Source organism: Aulonocara sp. 'chitande type north' Nkhata Bay, linkage group LG11 (assembly GCF_057382095.1).
Source record: "Aulonocara sp. 'chitande type north' Nkhata Bay isolate Kocher_YH1m ecotype deep benthic linkage group LG11, A_spYH_male_GT1.1, whole genome shotgun sequence".
In the NCBI taxonomy this organism is placed as follows: Eukaryota; Metazoa; Chordata; class Actinopteri; order Cichliformes; family Cichlidae; genus Aulonocara; species Aulonocara sp. 'chitande type north' Nkhata Bay.
Window position 1 is genome coordinate 34,277,953 of NC_141354.1, and position 26,675 is coordinate 34,304,627.

The 26,675-nt window shown below is 40.7% G+C and overlaps 1 protein-coding gene and 1 pseudogene across 1 annotated transcript; both read left to right on the plus strand.

Annotated features, from left to right (window-relative positions):
- Positions 1-8,642: 8,642 nt before the first annotated feature.
- On the plus strand, positions 8,643-19,551 carry LOC147319587 (uncharacterized; annotated as a pseudogene).
- Positions 19,552-20,684: 1,133 nt separating this feature from the next.
- Positions 20,685-23,328, plus strand: LOC147319588 (uncharacterized). Its single transcript, XM_086310071.1, has 7 exons — positions 20,685-20,769; positions 20,880-21,005; positions 21,094-21,198; positions 21,310-21,423; positions 21,553-21,666; positions 22,723-22,864; positions 23,193-23,328. The coding sequence occupies exons 2-7, from the start codon at positions 20,880-20,882 to the stop codon at positions 23,204-23,206; spliced, it is 615 nt and encodes a 204-aa protein (XP_086166197.1). The 5' UTR covers positions 20,685-20,769; the 3' UTR covers positions 23,207-23,328.
- Positions 23,329-26,675: the final 3,347 nt, after the last annotated feature.

The window sequence follows — 26,675 nt, forward strand, 5'->3', positions numbered from 1 at the left end:
TAACTCAGGGTATACTTACTCAGAGTTTGCACTAAACCGGCTTTCTGAAATAGGGCCCAGGCCTCAAGTGCCGGTGTCCTGCAGGTTTCAGATGTGTGTTGATCCAACACAGCTGATTTAAATGGCTAAATCACCACCTCAACATGTCCTGATGTCCTCCAGATGCCTGGTAATGAACTAATCATTTGATTCAGGTGTGTTGACCCAGGGTGATATCTAAAACCTGCAGGGCACCAGCACCTGAGGCCTGGAGTTGCCTACCCCCGTTCTAATGTCATATAAGCAAAACAGTCTTATATACCAATGATAAACCCTTCAATGTATATTAAGCTTTTTAAGCTTAGTGTTTGCTTTTTCTATTGTGTGTGTGTGTGTGTGTGTGTGTGTGTGTGTGTGTGTGCACGCATGCGCGCGCCAAGGTGGTTTGTAAGGACATTTTGCAAGAAGACATCAGCCGATGTCCTCAAATTCATGGAAAGAAAAATTGATTGGAGGGTGCTTATACTTATATAGTTGTCAAAAGCCTAAATTCTAAGTTTCAGTGAAAACAAAAAAAAGTCCTTACTATTCACAATTACTCAACTTTTGTGTATAATCTGTGTAGGATTAGGTACCCATTGTTATAGTTTTTGTTAAAAATTGTGTGTTTCACAACATGACCATAGATAAATCCTTACAACTCCTTAAAACACCACTTTCAGTGATACTAAGATGACTAAACTACTTGATCAAGCACTTAATAGATACTGTAGTTATGGTTTATTCACTCTTGACTGTTTGATGGTTAATTTTTAAACATTTATTTTATAATATTTTGCTCTTAGAATCCTTTATATTATAAACATTGTCGTGATTGTGTGTTTTTGTGTACTGTTTGATTATCTCCACTCTCTGGAGAGCATTCCTTTGTTAAAGAGGCAGTCTAAATTATTATAACTCATGGAACAATGCACCTGTGATTAATCTATTCATCAGTGAGGACTTCTTAAGAGTTGGCTTCCTCCTCTCTGGTACCAGAATGTCTTCTTAGACTGCAATATTTCACAACCGCATGTTTAGTTTCTCATAAGTGTAGAATAATAAGTATCTAGTATTACTTAGATGCTCTTTGCTTTAGCGTGTAGCTTGCAGCCTTCCTCTTCATGTGCTAGAAACATATTTGCCCCTCTATCCAGTGCTCCCTTGTGACCTTTCCCAATGCCTCCCATGCTATCCCATATGGAAAAGAAATAGAAAAAACTTATAAAAGACTTGCATCAGATGTGGCCTACTTCATATAGTGAATCATATAAGGCTTATATGATTTACCCATGAAAGTGGCCACTTTCATATATTGTTTTAGTAAGTATCCAAAACATACAAGTTTCATTTATATAATTTTTCAAGGGATCTTATATCTGTTTTCACTCTTGTATGCTTTTCATACAAGTTTCACACAAGACAGATACAAGCTGTATAAGATTTATATATATCTTTTCCATATGGGATGGCTTTTTGACACTGTTTTACTCACAGGAGATTACAGTCATGTGAAAGAGAAAATAGAAAGTGAGCCATTGGAGTCACTATCCATGGTGTAAGTACAAAGATCCATCTGTCATGGCCCTGGGTCTTTTGACCTAATGTTTTGGGTTTTGTGCGTTTTTGGCATTCTGTATTATGCTACGTCCACCTGTTATTCCAAAGGTTTATTCTATGGTCCCTGGGTTATTCTGTTTAGTTTTGTTTATTGGATTCTGTATAGCCGTGAGACCAGTTTTCCCGTGCTTCACTCGTGTACATTAGTTTGAAGAGGAAAAAGAACTCCACGGGACTCCGATGTTAGAAGATGTAACAAAAAATTTATTCCACAGTTTGCTGATCTTACAGGAGTGGTCAGGTTTAACTTATCCTCAACAAAAAAAAACCTACTACGGTAGGAAAACCTCTTTTTCTCTCTCTCCCCCCACCCACACGCGCTCATTTGCATAAATCTGTGATGCCCGGATTTTAACTATAAACACAAGCCTTTAAGGCACATGTATTCACGGTACTACATAACCAAGCCAACACAGCAATAAAATAATTTTAGTTCCACCATAAACATGCATTTACTTGTTAAATTGTTATTTACACAAACAAGTTTAACAACAGCAAATATAAATACTAAAATATATGAACTATATTAACTCTGCTCCCACAGATTCCCTTCTTGGGTCTTGGCTCTTCCCCATGTCTGCTCTCTCCCTTGTGTTGCCTCGCTCCCTCTCATCCGTCTCTCCTCCACTCCCTTATCATGTTTCCTGTTTTATTGTGAAGGTCCTGTGTTTCCATGTTCATTCTGTTCAGTTTTGCTCCGCCTGTCTCGCTATGGTTATTCGTGTCAACTGTGTTCTAGTGATGGGTCGGTCGCGAACGAAATGGCTCTTAGAGCCGGTTCTTTGAAGTGAACGATGCGTTCTTATTGACAAAACAAAGGCAGAGTGTAGAGTCTACAAGAAAAGGATATCATATAGAGCCGGCTCCACAAACAGCATGCACAGGCACCTAAGAACTGTCCCCTCTTAACCCTTTAGAGCCGATCGGAGCGGGAACGCTCTGTTATGCGTAACTATTTTTAAATCCCAGTAGCACTGCAACCACGTAAGCTAGCGCAAAAATTTTTTTTGCATATGAAACCGGAGGAGTTGTACTTACATCTGATGCCATCAGCTTGTCCTAGGTCACGGTTTCCTTCCACATATAGCTTTGCAAAAACTGCATAAAAAGCGCTTGCAGGAACAAAAACATAATATTCCAGAAACACGCTTTACCGATCCGATCAGCTGTCCATAACACTTCCTACGTTGGAATAGACGTCAGCGCGAACTTTTGCATTTCCGCCATTACCTGGCCGAAACCGGAAGTGACGTCATTTTCGCGGAAATGTAGTCTTTTTTGCGATCAGGGCCTCAGGGCCTATACTGCTCTTTTTAAAAGTTATCTTTGACTTTATGACTTTGTGTCGTTTCTGGGATGCTTAGGACTCATATTGCACTGCTGGAAATAGTTTATTTTGATGCATATGCTGCTTTTTTGCAAATTTGCAGTATAATATTTATTTTCGTTTTTCCTGCAGTGTATAAAAATTGGTGTATTTCAAAAATAAAACTATGAAGACACTCAAAATAAATTTCCTGTGGTGGAAAAATATTTTGTGCAACTTTTTTGTATTTACAGTTTTGAGGGATAAGCCTCTTAAATTTCTCTAACTACAAATATATGTTAAAAAAATCAAAAACGATTTTCAATTTTTTTTTGTAGTTTATTGCACTTTTTTGCAATTTATGTAATTACTATGCACTTAATGAATACATATTATTAAAATCTGGGTTGTATTGATGTATAGCAACTTGAAATGCTCCCAAAAATGGCTCCACAGCATGTAAAAATATAATATAAGCTCTGGCGGACTTGGTTCTATGGTAGGTCTTAAAGGGTTAAGTGCAATGGGAAGATAAAACGCAGTCAGTTGAGTGTGATATGAATATTTCTAAATTCCAACCTTTACCTTAATTAAAGATCTGGGCGTTCTTTTCCCCCCCTTTTTTTCCCCATATTTTATTGTGCTGTGATTTGCAGTGTTTTGTGTTGTTTCACTTTAAATTTGTTTAAAAGGAAAAAGCTGAAAATTTAAAAGTTGAAATGTATGAAATGTGAACAGTTGGTTTTTGTATTTTATAATTTATGTATTACATTTTATGTGGAGTGAATAAATAAAACTATATTTACAGTGGCCCCTAGAGACAAAGCACGTACAAACTCCAAAACACAACGGAAGTGCTCCAGGATGCTAGGGGCCGTGTTGGCTTTTGTTACCTAGTGGCTACACAAGCCAGGAAGGACCAACAATCGGGTTGGGTGTGTGGTAGTAGGTAGTAACAGGTAAATTAATTTTATATATATATATATATATATATATATATATATATATATATATATATAAAATCCTCCTGAGACCCAGGAAAAAAAAGTATTTTGATTTTTTTTAATATAAATCAAGTATTGGTTTGGTAAAAAAAAAAAAAAAAAAAAAAAAAAAAAAAAAAAAAACACATTGCAAAAACAATTTTGTTTTTAACAGATTTTATTTAAATTTTACAACATGTGCACTCCAGTGCACGAGGGGAGTTCATTGATCACGAATGTGAAACTAACAAAATTCAAGAGCTGATTAAAAAAAATTAAATGCTGCACTGAAATCTTTGTAAGCAGGATTTTAAAACATATTTACATAAAAACATCACAAAACAGTAGATCATGGGTCAACTCAGAAGTCACTGACATTTCACTGGCTGTAGGCCATTCGTCTAGGAACAACTGATTGCACTGGTTTTTTGTTTTTTTTTAATTTCACAAACGTCCATTCATTTATGATATCTAAGAAAGCACTGTGATTTTTTGGATACACAGAGGAACATTTGGTACTTCACACATCTCACATATGTTTTACTGTTGCACCCAAGCATTCTGCACCTGAAAGGCCTTGGGCTGTTAACCATTTCAGGCAAGTGGAGTGCACCATATTTTCTTACACTCTCATCTGGTTGGGGCTTCCTTTTCTTGATTTCTGGAGAGAACTCTTCATCACTGGTATTATCCAGGTCTTGTTCCCATGTTTGTCCCTTGTTTATCAGTTCTTCGGCCAAGAGGAGCTTGAACTCCAGGTACTGTGTATTCTTTTCAGCTTGTTCCATGGCCTTGCTGTCTTGTCGATATTGAAGCCATGAGTTGGTGATGGCCAGATCAATGAAATGAAGTATGGTGCGAACAGTCCACTTCTTGGTCCGGCTAGATCTTCTGTAGAACCTGAGCATGCGATCACATAGGTCAACCCCTCCCATGTTGATATTATATTCTGCAACCACTGCAGGTCTTGGGACTTGGATTTGTCTCTGTTCTTTCTTTGACCATCTGGAACAGGTATCCTGGGGCTCAATTCCATGAGCAGTTGATGCCATGACAACAGGCTTGTTGTCCATCCACTTGGTGACTGCTATTTCATCAGGTCTCCGTACAATCATTTCTGACGAACCTCTTGGTTTTGAGCTCAGGATGTTGTCAGCAGTGAAGTGGCACTCTTTTGGGATTCGATTCTTTTGAATTGTTCCTGTACCTAGAAGGCCCCTTTCTTTAAGAGCATCCAGAAGACTGATGGTGGTAAAATACCGGTCAAAGTAGACTAGTGATCCTCTAGGAAGTGTCTCTGTTAAACGCAGGACTGCATTTCCACTTATCCCCATCTGTTGGACTTGAGTGAAGGTGTTCTTTCCCATGTAGGTTTCAAAATCAAGCACTAAACCACCTGGACTTGCAAGAACAAACACTTTTAACCCTGTTGGATTTGGCTTCCCAGGTACAAACTGACGAACTGGACAACGGCCAGTGAATGGAACGATCAGTTCATCAATACAGACCTTTGTTGGCCTGGGCAGATTGAGGCAACCTTGGAGGACCCTCTTTAGAACTGGTCTGACTTTCCACAGGGGATCCTTTTTCTTTTCGCTTTCTGGCACACTGAGATCGTCAACCACTTTCAGCGAGGACCTGATCTTGTAGAAACGATCACGTGTCATGGAATCAGCTATAATTGCGACTCTTGTTTTGGCAGCCCAGTACATTCTAATTCTCGGATATCCAAGGCATGCCATGTACACAGAGATTCCTAAAAAGGTATTGATCTCCTCTGGTGTTGTGTTTAAACTACACCCTGAATCCCGTACCATACGCTGGTTGGTGAAGAAGGACAAGTCCTGAATTAGTTTTTTATCAATGTACTGCTGGAAATACTGCTGTGGGCTCCAATCATTACGTGTCATTAGTGTGCCATCATCTCGAATTCTGCATTCTTCCAACACAGGCATGAACCTAAGATAAAGAAAAATTACTTAGCAAAACAAAAGTCAGAAAAATTATTTATACTCAAATATCCGATATAGTTCACTTAAAACACTTTTACACTATCTTTACAAGTTAAATTAATTTACTGTAAAGCATTTCTGTATGTTACTGGTACTTTTGTACTCAAAATCAAAAATTCCAGATTCTCCTACATGTTGGTTTTGGACCAGATAGGACGACGGCAGATTTCAGCTGGCCCTGTGTCTTTCTCCATTACATCTGGCCCTGCATCTTGGTCATCTTTGTCTGGTCCCTCATCTGCGTTCTCACCCTCTCCTGTCTGGCTCACATGACTCTCATCTTCTGAAAGATCTATGTCTGAATTTCCCTCAATGATTCTGTTAAGAATTCTCTCTGCCTCTGTCAAAGAGCTGTCTACTAGAAAAATGTGAAATAAATATAAGTACAAAGTCCCGACGTGCACTAGAGTACACATTAATAAATTAGTCATTTGCTCTGTGAAATTAAATAAGCTTAGTTCTGAAAACTTCCTCAAATTACTTACTAGATGTTTATTTTTGGAAATTTATAAAAATATGAGTTGCAAAAATACTTTAAATGTAAATATCATGCTTACCTTTCCTTCTTCCATAAAATGTGCTTGTAGGGATGCCAGCCATTTTGAAAAGGAGGGAAAAGGATAGTTGGCAAGGCCACACCCCCACACATGTGACATCATTTTAAAGGTACACTTGTCCTCTCTAAGAAACAACAGGACTTAGCAGAGTGGCATGTAGAGTATGAGAGATACAAGCCAAAACTAAATGTGTACTACAGTGCACAAAAATGAACTGCTGGGTCTCAGGAGGATATATATATATACACACACACACACACACACACACACACACACACACACACATACACAGCCCCGTCCACCAGGGCATGAAGCAGGTATGGAGGAGATCAAAACTCCAGACATCCAGAGGCCCTCAGAACATAAGAGACCAAGGAAGACCAACAGAGGGGCAGCCGCGCCACTATCCCAGAAAGAGCTGACGAGAGTCCCAGATGAGGGGTCACTCAGCAGCCGCGGAGCAGAAGCCAGGGGGAGTTGCAGTGATGTGCCCATGAGCATCGCCGGCAGCCAGCTGTGCCAGAGTGACCGAAGTGGCCCGAGCGAGCTCCAGGCTCCGATAAGCAGCCACCAAGGAGTGAGCCGGTGTGTACCTGGACGCCCAACCCCGGACACAAAGAACCGCACTGAGGGCGTCTGCCACTGGTAGGGGAAGTGGTGGGGGAGATAGGCCTCCATACCTTGGAGGACCTGGGATGTTCCCAGAGAGGTGGCGTCTGATACCCGACCTGACATATGGACACAGACAAACAGGCACACACATATACAAACATCCATTCCCACCCTCATGCTCTCATATGCAATTACTCAACACTCACCCAACGTGGAGACAGACATAGAGAGACACTGTACACACAATCACACTCCCCAAGCGTGCTCTAAGCCCCGGGTCTAGGTATCCTTGCCCCTGGAGGGGGAAACTGCACCCAGACCCAGGTGGTGTTACCCTTTTCCCTGGGGTGGGGAGAAACAGACCTCCCCGACTCCACAGCAGCAGGGAGGCCCCACATTCCAGATCCCAGTCGGACGGCCAACTTCTTCTTCTAGCCCCCCCGCTCTGCCCCTCTTGTTAAATCATCAATTAACAGTTTCTGTAAAGCTGAGTTCAGTTTCACTAGCCACACTCAGACCTGATTATTACAGACCTGCTGAATGAAGAAATCCCTTAAACAGAACCTGTCTGACAAAGTGAAGTAGGCTAAAAAATTTCAAAAAGCCAACGCATTACTTCACAATCTAAAGAAACAATATGAGAAACAAAGTCATTGACATCTGTCCATTTGGGAAAGGTTACAAAGACATTTCCATTGCTTTGGGACTGCAGAGAGTCATTATCCACAAATGGAGAAGACTTAAAACAGTGCTGAACCTTCCCAGGAGCAGCCTGCCTACCAAAATTACTCTGAGAGCGCACTGCAGACTCATCCAGGAGGTCACAAGAGATGCAGCCAGAACAGCATCTAAAGAACTGCAGGCCTCACTTGTCTCAGTTAAGATCAGAGTTCATGATTCAACAATAAGAAAAAGACTGGGCAAAAATGGCATCCATGGGAGAGGTCCAAGGAAAAAACTACTATTGACCAAAAAGCACACATTTGCCAAAAAACATCTTAATGATCCCGAAGACTTTTGGGAAAATATTCTGTTGACTGACAAGACAAAAGATGAACATTTTGGAAGGTTTGAATCCAGTTAATCCAGTTACATCTGGTATCAAACTAACACAACATTTCATAAAAAGAACATTATAGCAACAGTCACACATGGTGGTGGTATGTGATGATCTGGAACTGCTTTGCTTCACGACGCCTTGCTGTAATTGATGACTTCTGCTCTCTACCAGAAAATCCTGAAGGAGAATGGCCGGCAATCAGTTCATGAACTGAACATGAACTCATGAAGTTCAAGAGCACTTGGGTTATACAACAGGATAATGATCTGAAACACATCAGCAAGTCCACCTTTGACTGGTTAAAAACCCTCAAAATGAAACCAAAATAAAGGTTTTGGATGGGCAGGTGACACTACCATCATTCATTGCATTTCAGATGGAGACGAGTCTGCTTACAGAGCAGAGGTGAGAGCCCTGACATGGTGTCAGGAAAACAACCTACTGCTCAATATCTTCAAGACCAAAAAGCTCATCATGGACTACAGAAGACTGCAGAATGGAGGGCACACCCCTATTCACATTGAGGGGACAGAGGTGGAGAGAGTATGTTGCTTCAGGTTCCTCGGGATCAACATCAGTGATCTGAACTGGTCAACCGCGTGCATGTGACATTAGCTCTTCATTCCTTAGTGGCTGAGGAAGTTCAGCATGGACTCTAGAATACTCACCAACTTCTACCAATGAACTATCAAGAGTATTCTGTCTGGCTGTATCACAACCTGATATGGCAGTTGTAATGCTCTTGACTGCAAAGCTCTAAAGAGAGTGGTCAGATCAATCACAAGATATTGCCATGTCTTAACTGCAACCATCCAGGACCTCTACAGACAGCACTGTAGATCAACAGGTCCCCTCTGATCCCAGCTATACACTCTTCATGCTTCTGCCGTTGAATAGGCAGTACAGGAGCATTCAGACTCACATGAGCAGATTCAGTGTCAGTTTCTACCCGCAAGCCATCAGGCTACGAGTAAGTGCAGTTTTCCTCACTGTCCTCTACTTCAGATTCCTGCATGGCAGATAATGAAGATGCTGCAGATGCACCTAAATGTTCTTGGTTGAGCCTCCGGTTAGTTGTCACCAGCTACAGGTCAACAGCTGGCTTTGGGTCAAATGTCTCTGTGGTCTACCTTGACAGATGAATGTGCATCATGGTTGAGAGTTGAGCATTTGTCAGACGAGATCTGTGTGCAAATGTGCACAAGGGAGTCTGACTGGAGCAAGTTGCCGGACTTTTGGTACAACGCCATTGTACATAACCACGTTGGCAGCAACCCCGTCTGTGCACACAGTGACCAACTTTGTTGTCCAGTCATCCAGTCCTGTGTTCTCGAAAAGCCTCACAAGTCTGTCTGTTATGGCCTGCGCAGTTCGGTCAGCACCCAGTTCAATCAGTCCAAGAAAGTCCGATGTAAACTCTCTGTTGCTAGACACAGAAACAATGTAAACAATTTCCTGCTTAGCTTTTGTGATGCCCTCAGATCCATCAAAAAGCATCCCCCAAAATTCGGCAGACTGTACTTTGGCTCGTAACTCCCCACTGGTGGTGTGAGCGATGCTCTGCATGATCTGTGTGCCCCCTTCATGTGAATTAGACGCACATCCGACATTTACTCCTAGCCGCTTCAATAATGGAGTATCCTCGGAATATGAAGACATAGGGCGTGCATGCTTAGCTTTATGGAAGGTGAGGAGAAAAATATTAAACAGAGCTTGCCGCTGTTCTTCTTTTTTTTTCTTGTCTTGCTGTCTGTTAAGTGGGCGACTGGACATTTCTTCACAGCTAGCTTGTTTATTAGCAATGACTTGTGCCACATTCACATGTTCCTTATGTCATGGCGAATGGGGTGTGGAGGAATTAAATGAGGATCCAAGCACAGGCACTTGTAGATGTGAAGGAGGTTTATTGAAAAAATAAAGCACAAGGTGGAAATGGCAAAATGGAATCAAAACTAATCTATATTGGGACCAACTAAACTACTGAACAGCAAACATAAACACGAACATGAAGGAAGGTGAGCAGATGAACCTGAAGGCAGCTGGGCGGCAGACTGAACTGCGGAGATGATTGTGGTGGAGGTGTAACAGGTGGTGGAGTGGCTGACCGAACAGAGGGTTGTGACGGAAAAATAAGTTCAGAAACAACTGTTTCAGTGAGGTTTCCCTCTTTCCCTGAATGAACCAATGCAGGGGAAGAAACAGGCAACAGAGTGAACACAATTGCTAACACTTAGTGTGGGCTCAGAAGTGACAGTCTTTGAGGCGATGGTCATGGGTGATGCAGAAAATCCATCATTATTCTTAGTGGAAACATAAAAAAATAGCCCCAGAATTAACAATTACAGAGCCAGAAGAAACAGAAAATGTGTCCTTTTCACTCACCACAGCTGGCTGCTTTAACATCCTCAAATCTGGCTGTGGGGTGACGCGAACGTCGCTTCCTCCTTGGAGATGGCTCCGACGGGCCGGTTAACTCCACGTCCCGCAGTTCAGACCGCACATCCTCCTTTGAGGCAAGCGGTAGCGGCGGGGGGTGGAGAAGATGAAGTTCGTGGAGAATGAAATCCTGAACGAGCGGGTGCAGTGAGTCCAATAGTCAGGAGTGACTGGAAATGAGTTGCTGTAGCCTGGCTTCCACAGCGCTGAGAAATCCCTCTCCCTCATGCTCCAGCCATAGGTTGACCAACCGTGAAGCAGAGTCAATTATGACCTCCTGAAGCTCCTTGGGTGGGGCGAATGCTGCTGGATCCATAATGTGGCTGGTCTGTACTGTCATGGCGAATGGGATGAGACATGTGGAGGAATTAAATGATCCAAGCGCAGGCACTCGTAGATGTGAAGGAGGTTTATTGAAAAAAAATAAAGCACAAGGTGGAAATGGCAAAACGGAACCAAAACGAAACTATACTGTTAGCATGGTGATTGAGGACTCCCAACCATTTAGCATTGTGGAGGACAAAGGATTCAAAAGATTTGTTAAATCATTCAATCCTAGCTATGTTCTCCCCACTAAAAAGGTCATAAAAGCAGTGAAAATTTAGTTTTTACAGTATAAAATGTGAACAGGCAGGACTGTGTAGCTACCCTACACACTGCTTCACAGCCACGTCGTACTTTTAAACAAAATATTTTTTCTTACCTTTAGGCCCTGAAAGTCATGGTGGAGGCCAGGTACCAGAAGATGAAGGAGAAAGCTAAGGCTGGCATTGAGAAGGCAGCAGCTGTGAGTCTGACATCAGATATGTGGACCTCCATCAACACAGAGGCCTATCTTGCAGTCACCTGCCATTTTGTTGATGAGTCCAACACATTAAACACCGTTGTTTTAGGAGTGCAATATTTTCCTAATGCACACACTGCAGAAAATATTGCACAAGTGAAAGGCTCACTCATGACAGAATGGGCAATTACTGACAAAGTTACATGCCTAGTAACAGATGGGGCTGCCAATATGGGGGCTTGTGCAAGGGAGCTACGACTCAAACATGCCATATGCATAGCTCACACCCTGAACTTAGTGGTGAAGAAGGCCCTTGACCAGACCCCTGAGCTCTCTGACATCTGAGCCAAGTCCAGGAAGATCGTGGGATATTTCAGGAGCAGTACCACTGCAAAGGTAAGTTCTTAAGTGGCTTAATTACAGTTTCTTTAATGCTACTCAAGTGTATAGTTCTGCTCCCTTGACAATCTAATGTATGCTTTTTTAATTGTATTTTGTAAGGAGAGGCTTTCAGTGGTGCAGGAACAACTAAGGAAGCCTCAACTCAAACTAATACAGGAGGTGGAAACCCGCTGGAACAGCACTTGTAATATGCTGCAAAGACTGTTCGAGCAAAGGGAGCCAGTGGGTGCTGCTTTGGCAAGTCTCACAACAGACATCCCACCTATTTCATCTGAGGAATTTGGTATAATTTCAGAGTGAATAGAATAATGAATGAATATGAATATTCTTTATTGTCATTGTCACAGGTACAATGAAATTGAAAGATGTCCTTTAATTGTCCCACAAGGGGAGATTTGGGTATAACAGCAGCAAGAAAACACATATACAAACAAACAGTACACAAGACACAGAACATACACAATTTTTACATATTTACATGAAGGACAATGGTTACCAAAAACTGAGTACCATACTGTTGTTAAATTAAATAAAATTAAATACAGATAAGAGGCAACCCTGGTTATAGTGTGAATCGGTTGATAAAATAGTGCAAGATACAGCGCTGATGTAAACATCTATGTTTGTTGGGAGCAGTTCTGATTGTACAGTCTGACAGCTGCAGGGAGGTAGGACCTGCGGAAACGCGTGTCTGGTTGTCCTAGCACCATTTAACGATGCAACCACTGAGCTCTCTCAGGAAAAAAAAAAAAAAGAGTGTCTGGGTCAAAGGTCATACCTTTACTCACTATGCTTGTTCATTGCCTCAATGAACAAATGGAGAAATCACCATCCATTGGGTCTTCTCTGGCTCAGAAGCTGAGGATGCTATTGAGAGAGAAGCTGGATAAAATACAAACCATGAGCATTATGTTCCTTGCAACACCGCTGGACCCAAGGTTCAGAAAACTCAGCCCTGCAAGAGCTAGCGAAGCAGAAAAAAGACTGAAAGCCGAATGTTCTTCCGTAATGAGGGCCTCCACCACCTCCTCTTCCTCCGCACTACCACCACAGCCATCAACGTCACAAACTGTTGAGGCTGTTTCCCACGGTACTATTGTTATTGCATTTGAGTTGCATTTATATAAACTGATTGTTGGGTTTTCCTCTGTATCTATTATTGTACGATCTACTGTACAATATAAAGCGCCTTGAGGCTACTGCTGTTGTGATTTGGCGCTATATAAATAACAATTAATTGAAAATTGAATTGTTAGTATCACATAAAAACTCTCCTTATTGTTTAGGTAACAACCTGTGCCGTCGCCTGGATGAAAGTGTCAGGCAGACACAGACACAAAATGTAACAGCAGATGCGAATATTGAGGTCCAACGGTACATGATGGAGCCAAATATTGGAAGGCTGGAGGACCCCTTAAATACTGGGAGAGACAAAAATATGTCTATCCTCACTTATATAAGTTAGCACTGACATACCTGTGTACCCCTGCCTCATCTGTGCCCTGTGAGCAAATGTTTTCAAAAGCAGGGGAAATATTGTCCAAAAAAAAGAAATCGCCTACAACCTGCCACAGTGGATAAATTGTTGTTTTTAAATAAAAACCAATGATGTGTCCCCTAAACACTAATCACTGTCAATACCTCAACGTTACAAAAGCACAACCACTGTCCATACCTCAACCACACCTCACAGTAAATGATCATTTCCATTTTAAGCATTTCCAAATAATCATTTTCCATACTGCCAGTATAAATATACACAGTATACTGCCATCACTACAATATACATGTTTACACACTCCTTTTGTTGTTGACATTTACAGGCTGTGTGCAAAATGCCACACTCTTTAAATTCATGCCAACTAATATTTTTACGTCCAGTAGATGTCCTACTAGAGCAAATGAAGCTTCAAGACGCTTTGCGCTGGGGTGAACCAGTTGGATGAAAAGCTTCAGTGCTTCATGAAGCTTCATCTGCCCATCACTACTGAACAGCAAACATGAACACAAACATGAAGGAAGGTGAGCAGATGAACCTGCAGGGTGAACACACGGTTGAAACACAGACAGACCAGCAACCTGCACACGAGAGGACACGACTTAAATACACGCAGAAGAACACCTGGAGATTACACACAGGTGGGGAACACAGCTGGAAGTAATTGACGAGATGAGACAAGAGAAGCTAAACTGAATACACTCACATAAGACACGGACCTTCACAATAAAACAGGAAACAAGAAGCATCTACACAAAGACCCAGACTAGACACTATACTAAACCTACAGGAATCACGAGGGCACCAGAACAAAACCTACATTAAACATGAGACACAAAACCTAAAAACAAATCCCTTAACAAGAATAAACAGAAACAAAGAATTCTACTAATAATCAACAAAGCACAAGAATCAGAATACAATCCAAAATGAAACCAAAACATAAGAACTCAAAATGCTGGGTCAAAATGACCCAGAACCGTGACACCTTACTTTTTTCATGTTTGTCAAATAAAGGATGGTTAAAATTCTTTGAGCCTTTAAAAAACACACCTGCTAGATGTGGATGGGTGTGGCAAATCTTGCACCACATTTCAGTGTGCTCATTGTTAGCTTCAAGCCACGGCACATCTTGGAGCCACTTTTCTCTGGCTCCAGTTGGTGTTTCTTAGCTAGTGGCGGCACACCAAAGAAGCTGCTTAATGTCTGTTGTTTTTTAGACATTTAGCTGGTGACAAGCAACACATGTAAGGTTAAATGAGACAGTCAAGTACGCAAAGTGTCACTACGCATTCCTAATTTTTGTCACGCATGCGTACCTGCGTACCAGTCATATGCACCCCTGTCTATAACACACAGCCAAACAACTACTCACTCAATAACCACTATCAAATTATCATATCTATTCAACCTAACATACATGGTTTAGGTCATTGGGAGGAAGCTGGAGTACCTGGAGAAAACACACACATGCGCAGTTAACCCTTGTGTGGTGTTTGTATTTTTGTTACTCAGCCAGTGTTCATGGGTCTGGTGGACCCGCTAGAGTTTTGGCTTTCCAAATTAACACTATCAAACAATTTTATGTTAAATTACTCAACAGATGTTTACTTCATCCCAATTACAAGACATATGAACAGCAAACATGGTTAATTTTTTCCCTTTACCTTTGTTAGATCACATTTATGAATTAATGTGCTTCTCGTTTTTCTTTTATATAAAATGTTATAAATAAATCAGTTATAATCAAGTGGAGTGGAAAGACACAACACATTTACACGTGAAAAAATAATTAATTGTTTAATTTTTCTTTTGAAAAAAACTGAACACGGGTCTCACAGACCCGAACACCATACAAGGGTTAAAAATGCAAACTCAGCCAAGGCTTTAAACCAGAACCCTTCTGGCTGTGAGACAACAGTTCAAACCACCACACTACTGTGCCACCCATGGTAACTCATATTATAATTGATAATATAGGGACAGAAGTATGTCCTGGAATACAAAAAACATATTCCACAATCTGTACTTACTTACCTAATTCTCTCCCTAACAATCAACAATACAAATTCTCCCAGCCCCCAGAAAAACTGGGTTATCATTTCCACACTGGTTAGCATTTACTCTGCCAAGTTTGTCGTTATAACTAATAACTATCCATCCATCCCATCCATCCAAGTTTGTACAGTTCTATACTGTAAACAGAGCCAATTTTACACTGTATAATTTCCATAGGATTTATTAGTTTCAGATTTTTTTAGTCATATCATATGATCTGATTTATTCTGTACTGCTAAACGAAACAATGTTTGGTTTCTCAAACTGTCCATAATTGCTAGTGATAAATTCATTGGTTTCAGGATGCACCTTCTGCATCTTCAAACAAAAAATCAGAACAAAAGTATAATAATTAAATACATTTTTCAGAAGAAAGCTACATCTTGATACATGCTTGATTACCGGCCAGTTGCACTGACCTCGGTAGTAATGAAGGTGTTTGAGAGGCTGCTGAAGAACATCATCTCCTCCTCCATCCCAGACACCACAGATCCGCTGCAGTTCGCCTACAGATCCAACAGATCTACACACCACTCTCAGCCATGTGGACAAGAAACAGGGTAACTATGTGCGAATGCTGTTTGTTGATTACAGTTCAGCGTTTAACACAATAGTGCCCTGCAGACTGTTCACAAAGCTGAGGGATCTGGGACTTAACAGCCGTCTGTGTGCATGGGTGTTGGACTTCCTCACTGGCAGAACTCAGGTGGTGAGGGTGGGCAGGTGCTTCTCCAACAGCATCACCATCAACACAGGAGCACCTCAGGGATGTGTCCTCTCGCCACTGCTCTACTCCCTCTACACTTCAGACTGTGTGGCCACCCATGGCTCCAACACCATTGTGAAGTTTGCTGACGACACAGTGGTGTTGGGTGCCATCTCCAACAACGATGAGGCGGCCTACATGGATGAAGTGAAGAATCTGGCATCGTGGTGCCAGGACAACCACCTCCAGCTGAACGTCAGCAAGACCAAGGAGCTGGTGGTGGACTTCAGAAGGGGTCAGCACAGAGACTACAAGCCCATTATCATCAATGGAGCTCCAGTGGAGAGGGTGCAGTCCTTCAAGTATCTTGGTGTCCACATCTCCTCAGACCTGACATGGGCTGCCCACATTCAGGTCCAGACCAAAAAGGCTAGGTAGCGCCTGTATCACCTACGACAACTGAGGAAGTTCAGGGTCTCTCCAAAGATCCTCAGGATTTTCTATACAGGCACTGTGGAGAGCATCCTCACACAGAACATGACATCGTGGTTTGGGAACAGCTGTGTGAAGGACCATAAAGCTCTCCAGAGAGTGATCCGTACAGCAGAACGCTGCTGCAGGATTGCTCTCCCCCCGCTTCAGGACACCTACACCAGGAGATGCCGGACTAGAGCAGCGCAGATACTGAAGGACCCGTCCCATCCAGGCAACAAACTGTTCCAACTTCTGCAATCTGGTAGAAGGTTCCGCATCTTCCGGGCAAGGACAGAGAGACTCAAGAGGAGCTTCTATCCCCAAGCCATCCGGGCCCTAAACACACACACCCGCCCTCTCACATCATCTATAATTGACTGAGTCAGGACTCTTCCAGACACTAAACCAAGGCACAATGTACATTTCAATTCCTTTAATTTTAAATATGTTTATATTGTCTATCCTGTAAAATAGTCAGATGTCTATTCATATTAATGTACAGAATTCACCTGCTTGCTGCTACTACTGCACATTCACCCAATATATATATATATATATATATATATATATATATATATATATATATATATATATATATATATATATATATATATATATATATATATATATATAATGTTTTTCCTCTACACCCCCCCCCCCAATTTTTTTGCACATGTCGAGGAGCGTGTCAGGCTACATTTCACTGTGTGTTATACTTGTATAACTATGCATGTGACAAATAAAGAAACTTGAAACTTGAAATGCTGGTTTAACATAAGGATCTAAAATATGTCACACTATGTTGTTGGTTGAATCTCAGATTTGTTTAACCTATGCAGATGTAAGTGTAAAACCATTGCTTCAGTGGTGGACCTTGGCTGGTGGTGTGTGAGGAAACATGTTTTGCCTTATAGTGTACCTTTTCTTCAAATAAATAACTAAATACTTTTTAAAAGAGGAATTTCCTATAAACAAACAAATGTAATAAAACTCAGTCCTTCGTCACTGTAAATGTTTCACTGAAATTCCATCAAAAAAAGTCTGAACTCTCATCACCTGACCACTTTTTATCCAATGAGCTGTTTTTCACCCCTCCCCCCTCACTTCGTGACTTCGAGTTGAGGAGTAGCAACACTTTGCTGGTGTGGAGAAGCCAACAGGTAGCTTTAAACTTTCAAATTTTGCCAGCTTTGTAGCCCAGCAACCAGTCAGATTTAGTTTTCTTGAGGTTTTTCTTTGGTGTATATTCCTTGATTAAGTTTTGTATTTCAGTGTAATTCTCATGCTAAAGCTAGCCTTTTTTGATGACACGTGTATTTAATTAGTCAAGGTTAAATACCTAGTCTAACGCACACCTTTTTAGTTAAACTGTAACATTTGAAAATACTCAGATGTTATTATTTATTCATCCCACTGTCTCCAGATTTTAAGCAATGCTGAAATATAGGTGACACGTTATTAATGAGACATTTCAGATAAGATAAGCTAACATTTAACTCTCTGGAGTGCAGATTATATGGCCAATTTACGGTGTATCAGAAACATGCGTATATAATAGTCTTTTAAAATATGTTGATAGGCCAAGTAAAACCAGAGTTATGATACATAATTTAAGCTTTTTCCTGAAAACTGTTTTTACGTTTAGTGCAGGAAAATATAAAAACGGTATTTTCTATACATTATTGCCTCTCCTTTCCTATTGTGGTGGATAAATGAACATGAGCCGATCAAACAATTAAATCAAAAGTAGTCAAAAACAGCCAATTATACCCTTGGCTCCAGAGGGTTAAGAACACCTGTACGAGATCAGTTTTCACTGTAAACTATTTTCCTGAAATATTACATAAATTGTACTTTTTTTTTCTTTTTCTGAGACAGTGAATTGCAATGCAGCCCCCGAGAGCAAAAAGTAAACCGAAAGATGAAGCAGTAAAATTTGCATCTTTGGGGCAGGACAAAGATGGATTTGAAGTGAAATGCATAAATTCAGTAAAAGGTGAGGTACTAGGATACTTGTTGAGGATTTTTGGCACAGTCATAAGTTTAACCATTGCAGTAGACCAATGTTGAAATTTTCTATTTTCTTTGTAAGGTTGAGGAGTGTTTACTAGGTGCAACTATAACAAAGGAGACGTTGTAACCCAGAAGGAATATGAAAACAGAACAAGATTGTACCATGACGCCTTAAAGGTTTTTCTTTTTGAATTCCGGTACAATGGAAAACAATTATGGTATGTAAATTAGAATAATTAATTTTTCAGCCTACTTTTTGCAAAAAGTTATGACGACCACATTAAGACAAACTGCTAGTTTGTTACAAATCCATATAATTAAAAATGTAATCAAATTGTTCAGCCTTTTTTATAAAGCTTGTGTAATTTTGTGTCTTACATTTTTTGTTGTTTCAGCATTGATGCAGCCAGAGGGGATGGCTCCTTGGGCAGACTGGTGAATGACGATCACGTGAGTCCAAACAGCAAAATGAGGACAATCACAGTAAATGGAGAGCCTCATCTATGTTTATTTGCCATAAAGGACATCAAGCTGGGGGAAGAAACAACATACAACTACAGTGACTCTGACTGGCCATGGAGAGTAAAGGTACATATTTATATTTACATTTATCGTAGTGTAGCTACGTAACTGTATTGTATAGTCTCAACGTATCTGTGTTGAATGGATGTTAATGTACTTTTGTGTTTGCTTGCACAAGGTTTCAGAGCACCCTGACTGTCCTCAAGCTGATGTGCCCATGGCATCGTCGTCCCTTAAAGATGATGAGCAGGTGACTAATTTTCTGCTGTTGTTATTATTGCAACAAGAACACAGCAGAGTTGTTTGGATGTTGAGTGAGGGTGTTAGACACAAGTCCTATAGTGTTGGTTAATGTAAGATACCTACATTATGAGGACTGTGTGTGTTTTGGATGTGTAAGTCTACTGAAAGATGATCTCTTCCACAAAATTTTCCTGATGTTTTCCTTTTTTTTCTTCTTTTTTTTCTGTAGAGGAGGCAAGGGGCGTGAGACTTTTATCTCTTTCTATCTTCTATCTTAAGACACATTACAGGGTTTTGTAATTGGAAACTGGGTTTTTTGTATGGTTGGTCTGGAAATTTTGTTTGATACTTTGTGGTGCTTGCATGGTCCTTGAGACATGGTGCTTGTAAAGTCCCTCTATAATCTGCACAAGGGACTGGAAATGTAAATGCAGTGTATGTGTTAGCATAGCATATTAATACATGTAGTGTTCTCTTTGTGTTTTTACAGATGACCTCGAGAAGCAACCCCAGAGCAGAACAATATTGAAATTGTTTTTTGGACTGTTGGGCGGATATATTATTGCCATAACTGGTCACCGAAAGGGAGTGATCATCAACATGACTACTGAGGAGGTTGAAATGGCAGAAAAAACTAAGCAGGGTGCCCGCATCATCCGTGTATGTACTAAAACTATATAAATCTAAGTATACATAGACATTTTTTTATTCAGTTGAATAAACATGTCTTTTCATGTATTAAGTTAAACAGCACAAAACTCAAAGATACCATGGGCAAGCAGCTGTCCCCCTGTACAAGAATGAGTATACCTGGTTGCAGCATTACAATCATATCAGAGAGTATGTTGAAGGCTGTTCAGAGGAACCGACTTTTTTCCACAGTTCTAGTGGAGGTGTTCTTCATAGACTACCGGTATTTTTCAAGGCAGCCTGGGAGATGATGAATCTGGGGATTGCCCCCCACCTTCAACATGCTACGTTCCTCCACTTACGTGAGAAAACCTTTCATTTTTATTTTTTGACACCCAATGAAGTAGGTTAAAGTGTCATGGGTTTTATTCATGTGGTTTCTTTTTAAAACATTATTCTTTCAGGCCAAGCGACAGTTGGGACGTAAATTTTACGACAGAGTGGCAACATTTATGTGCCATGATGCCATCACAGCCAAAAGATTTTATCAAGGTTATTTAAATAAGCTAAAGTGAAGTCATATATTTATCTATACACTTACATTTATTCATATTTAGTAATATTGCTTTGCACAGCTGAGGACCCTGCAGAGGACACACTCCAGAGCCGAGCACTGACCACCAATGCAATTGCAACATATGCAGCAAGGAAAAGGAGAGAGGACAGAGGATCTGTGCAGGACGAGGACAGTGAAGGATCTGAAAAGGAAGAGCAGCAGTCATCAGGAACAGAGGAGCTTTTAGACAGAACGCTCTTCCAGTGTAGCAGTAACAAGGTATGTGTGCCCTGATTCCCTTGGTAAGAGTTTTGATTGGTTGCACTTCTTTCATATATAATCATTTACTCCATCATGAACAAAACATATTTAATTTGTACCATAAACAGATGGTGAGCCCAGGTCAGGGTGAGGGTGCCGGTAGTGCCGGAGCCACAATAAACGAAACTAAACAGGATTTGAAAAAGGGGGTGGAGCATCTACAAAAAGTGACATACCAGTTGCGCAAGAGAAAAGTATGTAATGTATGTTCTTGTACTTGTTTTTAGTGTTTTCACTGATTACTAATCTTTTAGCTTTTTACTTTTACTTTTCTAAAATCAGATGGTGGTCTTTTACAAAAATGATAGGACAGATGTGGGGAAACTCACACAAGAAGACAATCCAGAAGAGGAGGAGGAGGATGAAGCGAGGGAATGGGTTCCTAAGGTGGGCAGGAAAAATCCAGCAGAGTTTCTTCTCCTGCAGTTAAAGATGTAAGTGTTTTGTTTCCAAACATCCATGAAAATGAGTAAAATATATATTTTTCTGCTCTAAAAGCAGTCTGTTAGCTCATCTGAAGATGATGGGACAGATGACTGGAAACCCACACAGGATGAATCTGAAGGCTATTCAGAAGAGGAGGAAGAACAAGAACGTAAAAGGATTCCTAAGGTAGCCATGAAAAACAAAACTGGGTGTCCTGTGCCACAAAGAGAGGTGAAATTCATCCTCAGTTTCGGTGCTTCCACAATCAATCCATCAAAAATGAGCCAAACATATTGTTGTCTTCTCTGAAAACAGATGGCGGCAGCATCTGAAGAGGATGGGACACATGATAGCAGACCCACACAGGATGAATCTAAAGATGAAGCAGAACATTTGGGACAAATGATTCACAAAGTGGCCATGGAAAAGGTAAAAATTGTCCTCTGTTTCAATGCATTCAACAAAATATGTCTTTGTATTCTTTGACGTCAGATGGTCAGCTCATATGAAATATGCAAGGAGTAAAGGTATTGAAGGTACATGAGTTTAAATACCTGGAGTCAAGCATCCAAAGCAACAAGCAGTGCAAAAGGCCAGGCAGGGGATGGCAGGGCTCAAGATGCTAAGATTTTGTTTGGGAGTGACCAGAATGGAGAAGATTAGAAATGAGTGCATCAGAGAAACAGCTCATGTTGTATGGTTTGGACACAAAGTTAGAGAGGCAAAGCTGACATGATTTGGACATATGTAGAATAGGCATAGTGAATATATTGTTCCATATGGAGCTGCCAGGCAGGAGGGAAAGAGCAAGCCCTTAGAGGGAGTTCAAGGATATAGTGATGGAGGATATAGATAGGGTTGGTATGAACGAGGAGGCGGCTATGGATAGGATAAGATGGAGGCAGATGATCCACTGTAGTGACCCCTAAAGGGAGGAACCAGAAGAAGAAGAACTCAGCTTATTCGAAGAGGATGGAACATGATGGGAAACCTTCACCAGATAAACTCAAAGACAATTCAGAAAAGATGTGTTTGAGGAAGAGGTGAGTTAGCTGCAGTCCATTTTTAGTGAGGTCATGAGGAGGAGTAGAAAGCTGCAGTAAATCTAATGATCGTGCTGGTGTATGTACAATACCAGCAGTGAGTTCTGAGGACTTGGACGGTCCAAAAACTATTTGCTAACAAATCAGCACAGGCACTTATAGTGGTGCACTATTACAAAATGATTTTACTCACAAATAGGGGGCTAAAGTTCATTCCTTGCAGTTTGATTTGTTTCTAAAACCATCAATACCAACATGAAACTGGTTTATAATTTTTTTCTTCTTCTTGCATTTCTGTGTGTTATATGTACAGGACAGGGAAACGGCGATGAGCTCATTACGATTACAACACCAAATTCCAGTTGTTACATAACAAATCTGAACATTACATCTAGATGAGCTAAAGTAACCTTGTTTTTCTTTGTCGATCATCATTTTTCAGATGCAGCAGGCCTATGTAAGCCAAGACACAGCAATGACTGTGAATAAGAGTTCAGAAAGAAGGGTGATTCACCAAACCAGATGCTTGAAGAGGCTCACTTTTCATCAGTCAACTCTCTTTGAAGACACGATACCAAGATCTGGTAACTGGAAACCAGCAGCTGTAGTAAAAATACACATTTCCTGATGTTTTCCAATGTTTTAAATGAACAGCTAAGCCACTTGATTTGAATTTAACTGAGACTGCAACTTAAAGTCAATGAGCAGTGGTTACACAGATGCTCTTTTACTCAAAAAGTATAGTCAGCCTATCAGAAAATATGCTTAAATCATGATGGGGAAACCCTGAAATGTTGGATCTTACTGTATGTATTCATGTCACATGGTCGCAGCAAATGAGTGAAGTTTCTGCATGGCATCAAAGAATTGAAAATGAATGGTATAAACTCAAGGAACTTTGTTTTTCAACAGAACTGCAAACATGATGTGGTGTATTCGTCAGAGAAGATGTTGAAAAAATGTGCCTTTTGTAATGCACATTTTCCTGCTTTCAAGTTGATTTGCGTGAAATGTAAAGGTGAGTATTCTTGTCCTTTTATTTTAGATGATTGTCAAGATATTACTCTATTAACAAGAGGAAGTTATTACCTGTAATATTTAATTTATTGTTTCTGCTGGCACATTATTTATTCACTTATCTTATGTTTTTTAAGTTACTGGCTCTGCTCTACACTACACACCAGCTTTCTTACATTTGTCTGTTTTAATTCTGTCATCTGCCAGTGTATAATAACTTGGGGTACGGTGTGTGAATTCTGCTTAACAGAATGTGAACACATTCATGAGCAAAACATTGTCAGGCTGGCAGCTTTCTAATTCTTATGGAAATATTCAACTCATTTCAATTTTAATCTGATTCTTGTGTCAAATATTAATGACACAAGTTATTCAGTAACCAGTGAAGACATACAAACAGGTTTTAGAAGTAAACTTTTAAGTTCTGCTTTCCTGACTACATCAAGCAGCATTCTGCTTTTAGTATTACCAGCTATTACAGGCCTTTTAATGGAGTAATACCAGTTTGCCAAACTACGGCAAAATAAAACTCCATCTAACCTTCAGTCATTGACTAAAAAAAATGCAACGTGGTCATTATTAGTGGACCATTAAAATCAATTTATGTAAAATAAATATTGTGACACCATTTGTTCCACTACTTTGATACTTTAGTACCAACTCGTCTCGAACATGTACAAGTTAATTACCAATTCTCAAAAACCATCCCTAAACAAATGTCTTTTGTATGATATGTAATTTTTGCTTTTGTTCTGGGAACCTAAAATCATTAAGCTGCATGGAAGTACTGGAATATCTTTTGTAATGTAAATACATAAACACGTTCTGTTTTTCATCTGTCTCGTGTAATCTTGTATCTGGCACAAGTCCTGTTACATCAAAAGCACAAGGTTTGGACTTGAACTGGTAGGTTATTGTAAGATTTTATATTGTTAAATTTTAGTACTTAAAATACATGATGTAGACTTATTTTTCCTCATTAAACGACTGGCGACCTGTAGCCTTGACCCCCATCGTAAGCAAATGCTTCGAGAAGCTTGTCAGGGACTTCATCTGCTCTGCACTACCCAACTCACTGGACCCTCTACAGTTCGCATACCGCCACAACAGGTCCACTGATGGTGCCATAGCCCTGATACTACATACTGCCCTGTCACACCTGCAACTCAACACCTCAAAGACTAAGGAACTGGTTGTGGACTTCGGGAGGTCCAGAGAAGGTCCACTGCCGGTTCAGATAGAGGGGGAGGAGGTGGAGGTGGTCAACAAGTACAAGTACCTCGGGCTGTGGGTGGACAATAAACTGGACTGGTCATGCAACACAGAGCACCTGTATAAAAAAGCCCAAAGCCGACTGTACTTCCTCAGGAGGCTGAGGTCTTTTAACATCTGCAGGAAGCTCCTGAGGATGTTTTACCAGTCAGTGGTTGCTGGAGTACTTTTCTATGCTGTGGTGTGCTGGGGGAGCAGCACAGCAAAGAAGGACTCATGCAGGCTAGAGAAACTGATCAGGAAGGCTAGCTCTGTGGTCGGCATGAAGCTGGACACTCTGGTGACAGTGGCAGAGAAAAGGACACTAAAAAAGCTGCTGGACATTATGAACAATGCTGGGCATCCTCTGCACACGGCCATTAACAACCAGAAGAGTCTGTTCAGTGACAGGTTGCTTCTGCCCAAGACAAGAACTAACAGACTTAAAAACTCCTTTGTCCCACACGCCATCAGACTGTTTAACTCCTCTCTGGAGGGGAGAGGGAGGGGAAACAGGAGGACAAAGGAGGGGGGAACAACTAAGCTGTAGTGCCTCTTCACCTCACTGTACAATACCTTGTGCAATACTTTTTTGTAAATAGTCAATGGTGCAATAGACCTCAATACTTGAAATGTGCAATTCACTTGTATTTCTATTTTTTATTCCTATTTATCCCCTTTGTATATTTTATTTATATTTGTCTCTGTATTTATGTGTGTGTGTGTGTGTGTGTGTGTGTGTGTGTGTATATATATAATATTCTGTAACTGTAACTTCTGTCGGTGCTGTGCTTTTTGGAAATCGAATTTCCCAGAGGAACCCACCCGAGGGATTAATAAAGTTCTATCTTATCTTATCTTATATATTGTACATATATTTATTAGTCTCAGGTTTAGCCATTCTCATATTTTGCTTGTTTTACGTTATTTTATTTTTGCACAACTCTTTTGCTTGTGAAGCTCGTACACAAGAATTTCACTCACATGTACTGTACCAGTATACCTGCACATGTGATGTGACAATAAAAGTGATTTGATTTGAATTATTAGGGAGACATTCAAAAGGGCTGTTGGGGGGGGGTAAATACATTTTACAGGGTTTATTTATCGGATAAAATACGTTAAATGTCACCGTTATTATTGGCCGGCCTGGAAACAGCGGGGGTGTCCAAATTCAGAGGCTGCTTCCACCTGAGGACCCGGCCTTCACGGTCTAAAGAAAGCTGGGTAGTACGTCACGAGCTCCCTTGGTGGAGTGAAACTCTGCTGTCTGCTCCTTGCTATCTAAAATATAACCGGGCACTGACGTAAACTCTTCTGTTTAATCATTTTCTGTTTGACGTTTATTCAGCTGTGTGAAAACCCCAGAGGAACCCTCCCGAGGGATTAATAAAGATAAATTTAATTTAATCTAATCTAATAACTTTAATCTGAGCCAAGCCGATTTACTCACGAACAAATAAAACACTGAAAAAGCCAAACAATAAAAATTTTAAGTTATCAAAGTGACTTATACATGATGTTTAACCCGAGTAGCGAAAGACCGCGGGGGTTTGAAAACGATGTGTCGGTCGGCTCAGATATTTGAAGTTTACACAGCTACATTCTCACCTAAAAATATGTTAAAAGTTTTTTTGCGACCCAGAAAGAGAAATAAGAGTAATATTAAAACTAAGTCGCTACCGCCATTGTTGGAAACTGGAATTGGCTGGAAACTCGCAGAAACTGGAATTCTGCGATATGGTTTTTCAATTTTGTTGTCCAGGTGGAAAATCGGGAGAAATTCGGGAGAATGGTGGCTCCGGGAGATTTTCGGGAGGGGCACTAAAATTCAGGATTCTCCCAGAAAAATCGGGAGGGTTGGCATGTATGGTTGTGGCAATATCACTAACCTTGTCAAACACCTTAGAGTAAATCATATCACAGAATATGACGAGTGTATGTTGAGGCGAACTGAAGAGGAGGAGAGGGACAGGTGCTGCTAGGGCGAAACAGACATCTCTCACGGAGTCCTTTAGTGCTGCTGGCAGGCAAGGTGTTCAAATAGCGCACAGTTTTTTTATTTCTATATGATGAACCCTACATTATTAAGTGATAAGAACAAGTAATCTGATGTCCTGTAATCAT

Bases quoted from the DNA above. Each gene is read 5' to 3' on its own strand.
- LOC147319588 (XM_086310071.1), top strand. From the start codon at position 20,880: ATGGTGAGCCCAGGTCAGGGTGAGGGTGCCGGTAGTGCCGGAGCCACA. The intron at 21,424-21,552 runs GTAGCCATGAAA...CTCTGAAAACAG, and splicing joins AACGTAAAAGGATTCCTAAG to ATGGCGGCAGCATCTGAAGA. The intron at 21,667-22,722 runs GTAAAAATTGTC...ATCATTTTTCAG, and splicing joins ACAAAGTGGCCATGGAAAAG to ATGCAGCAGGCCTATGTAAG.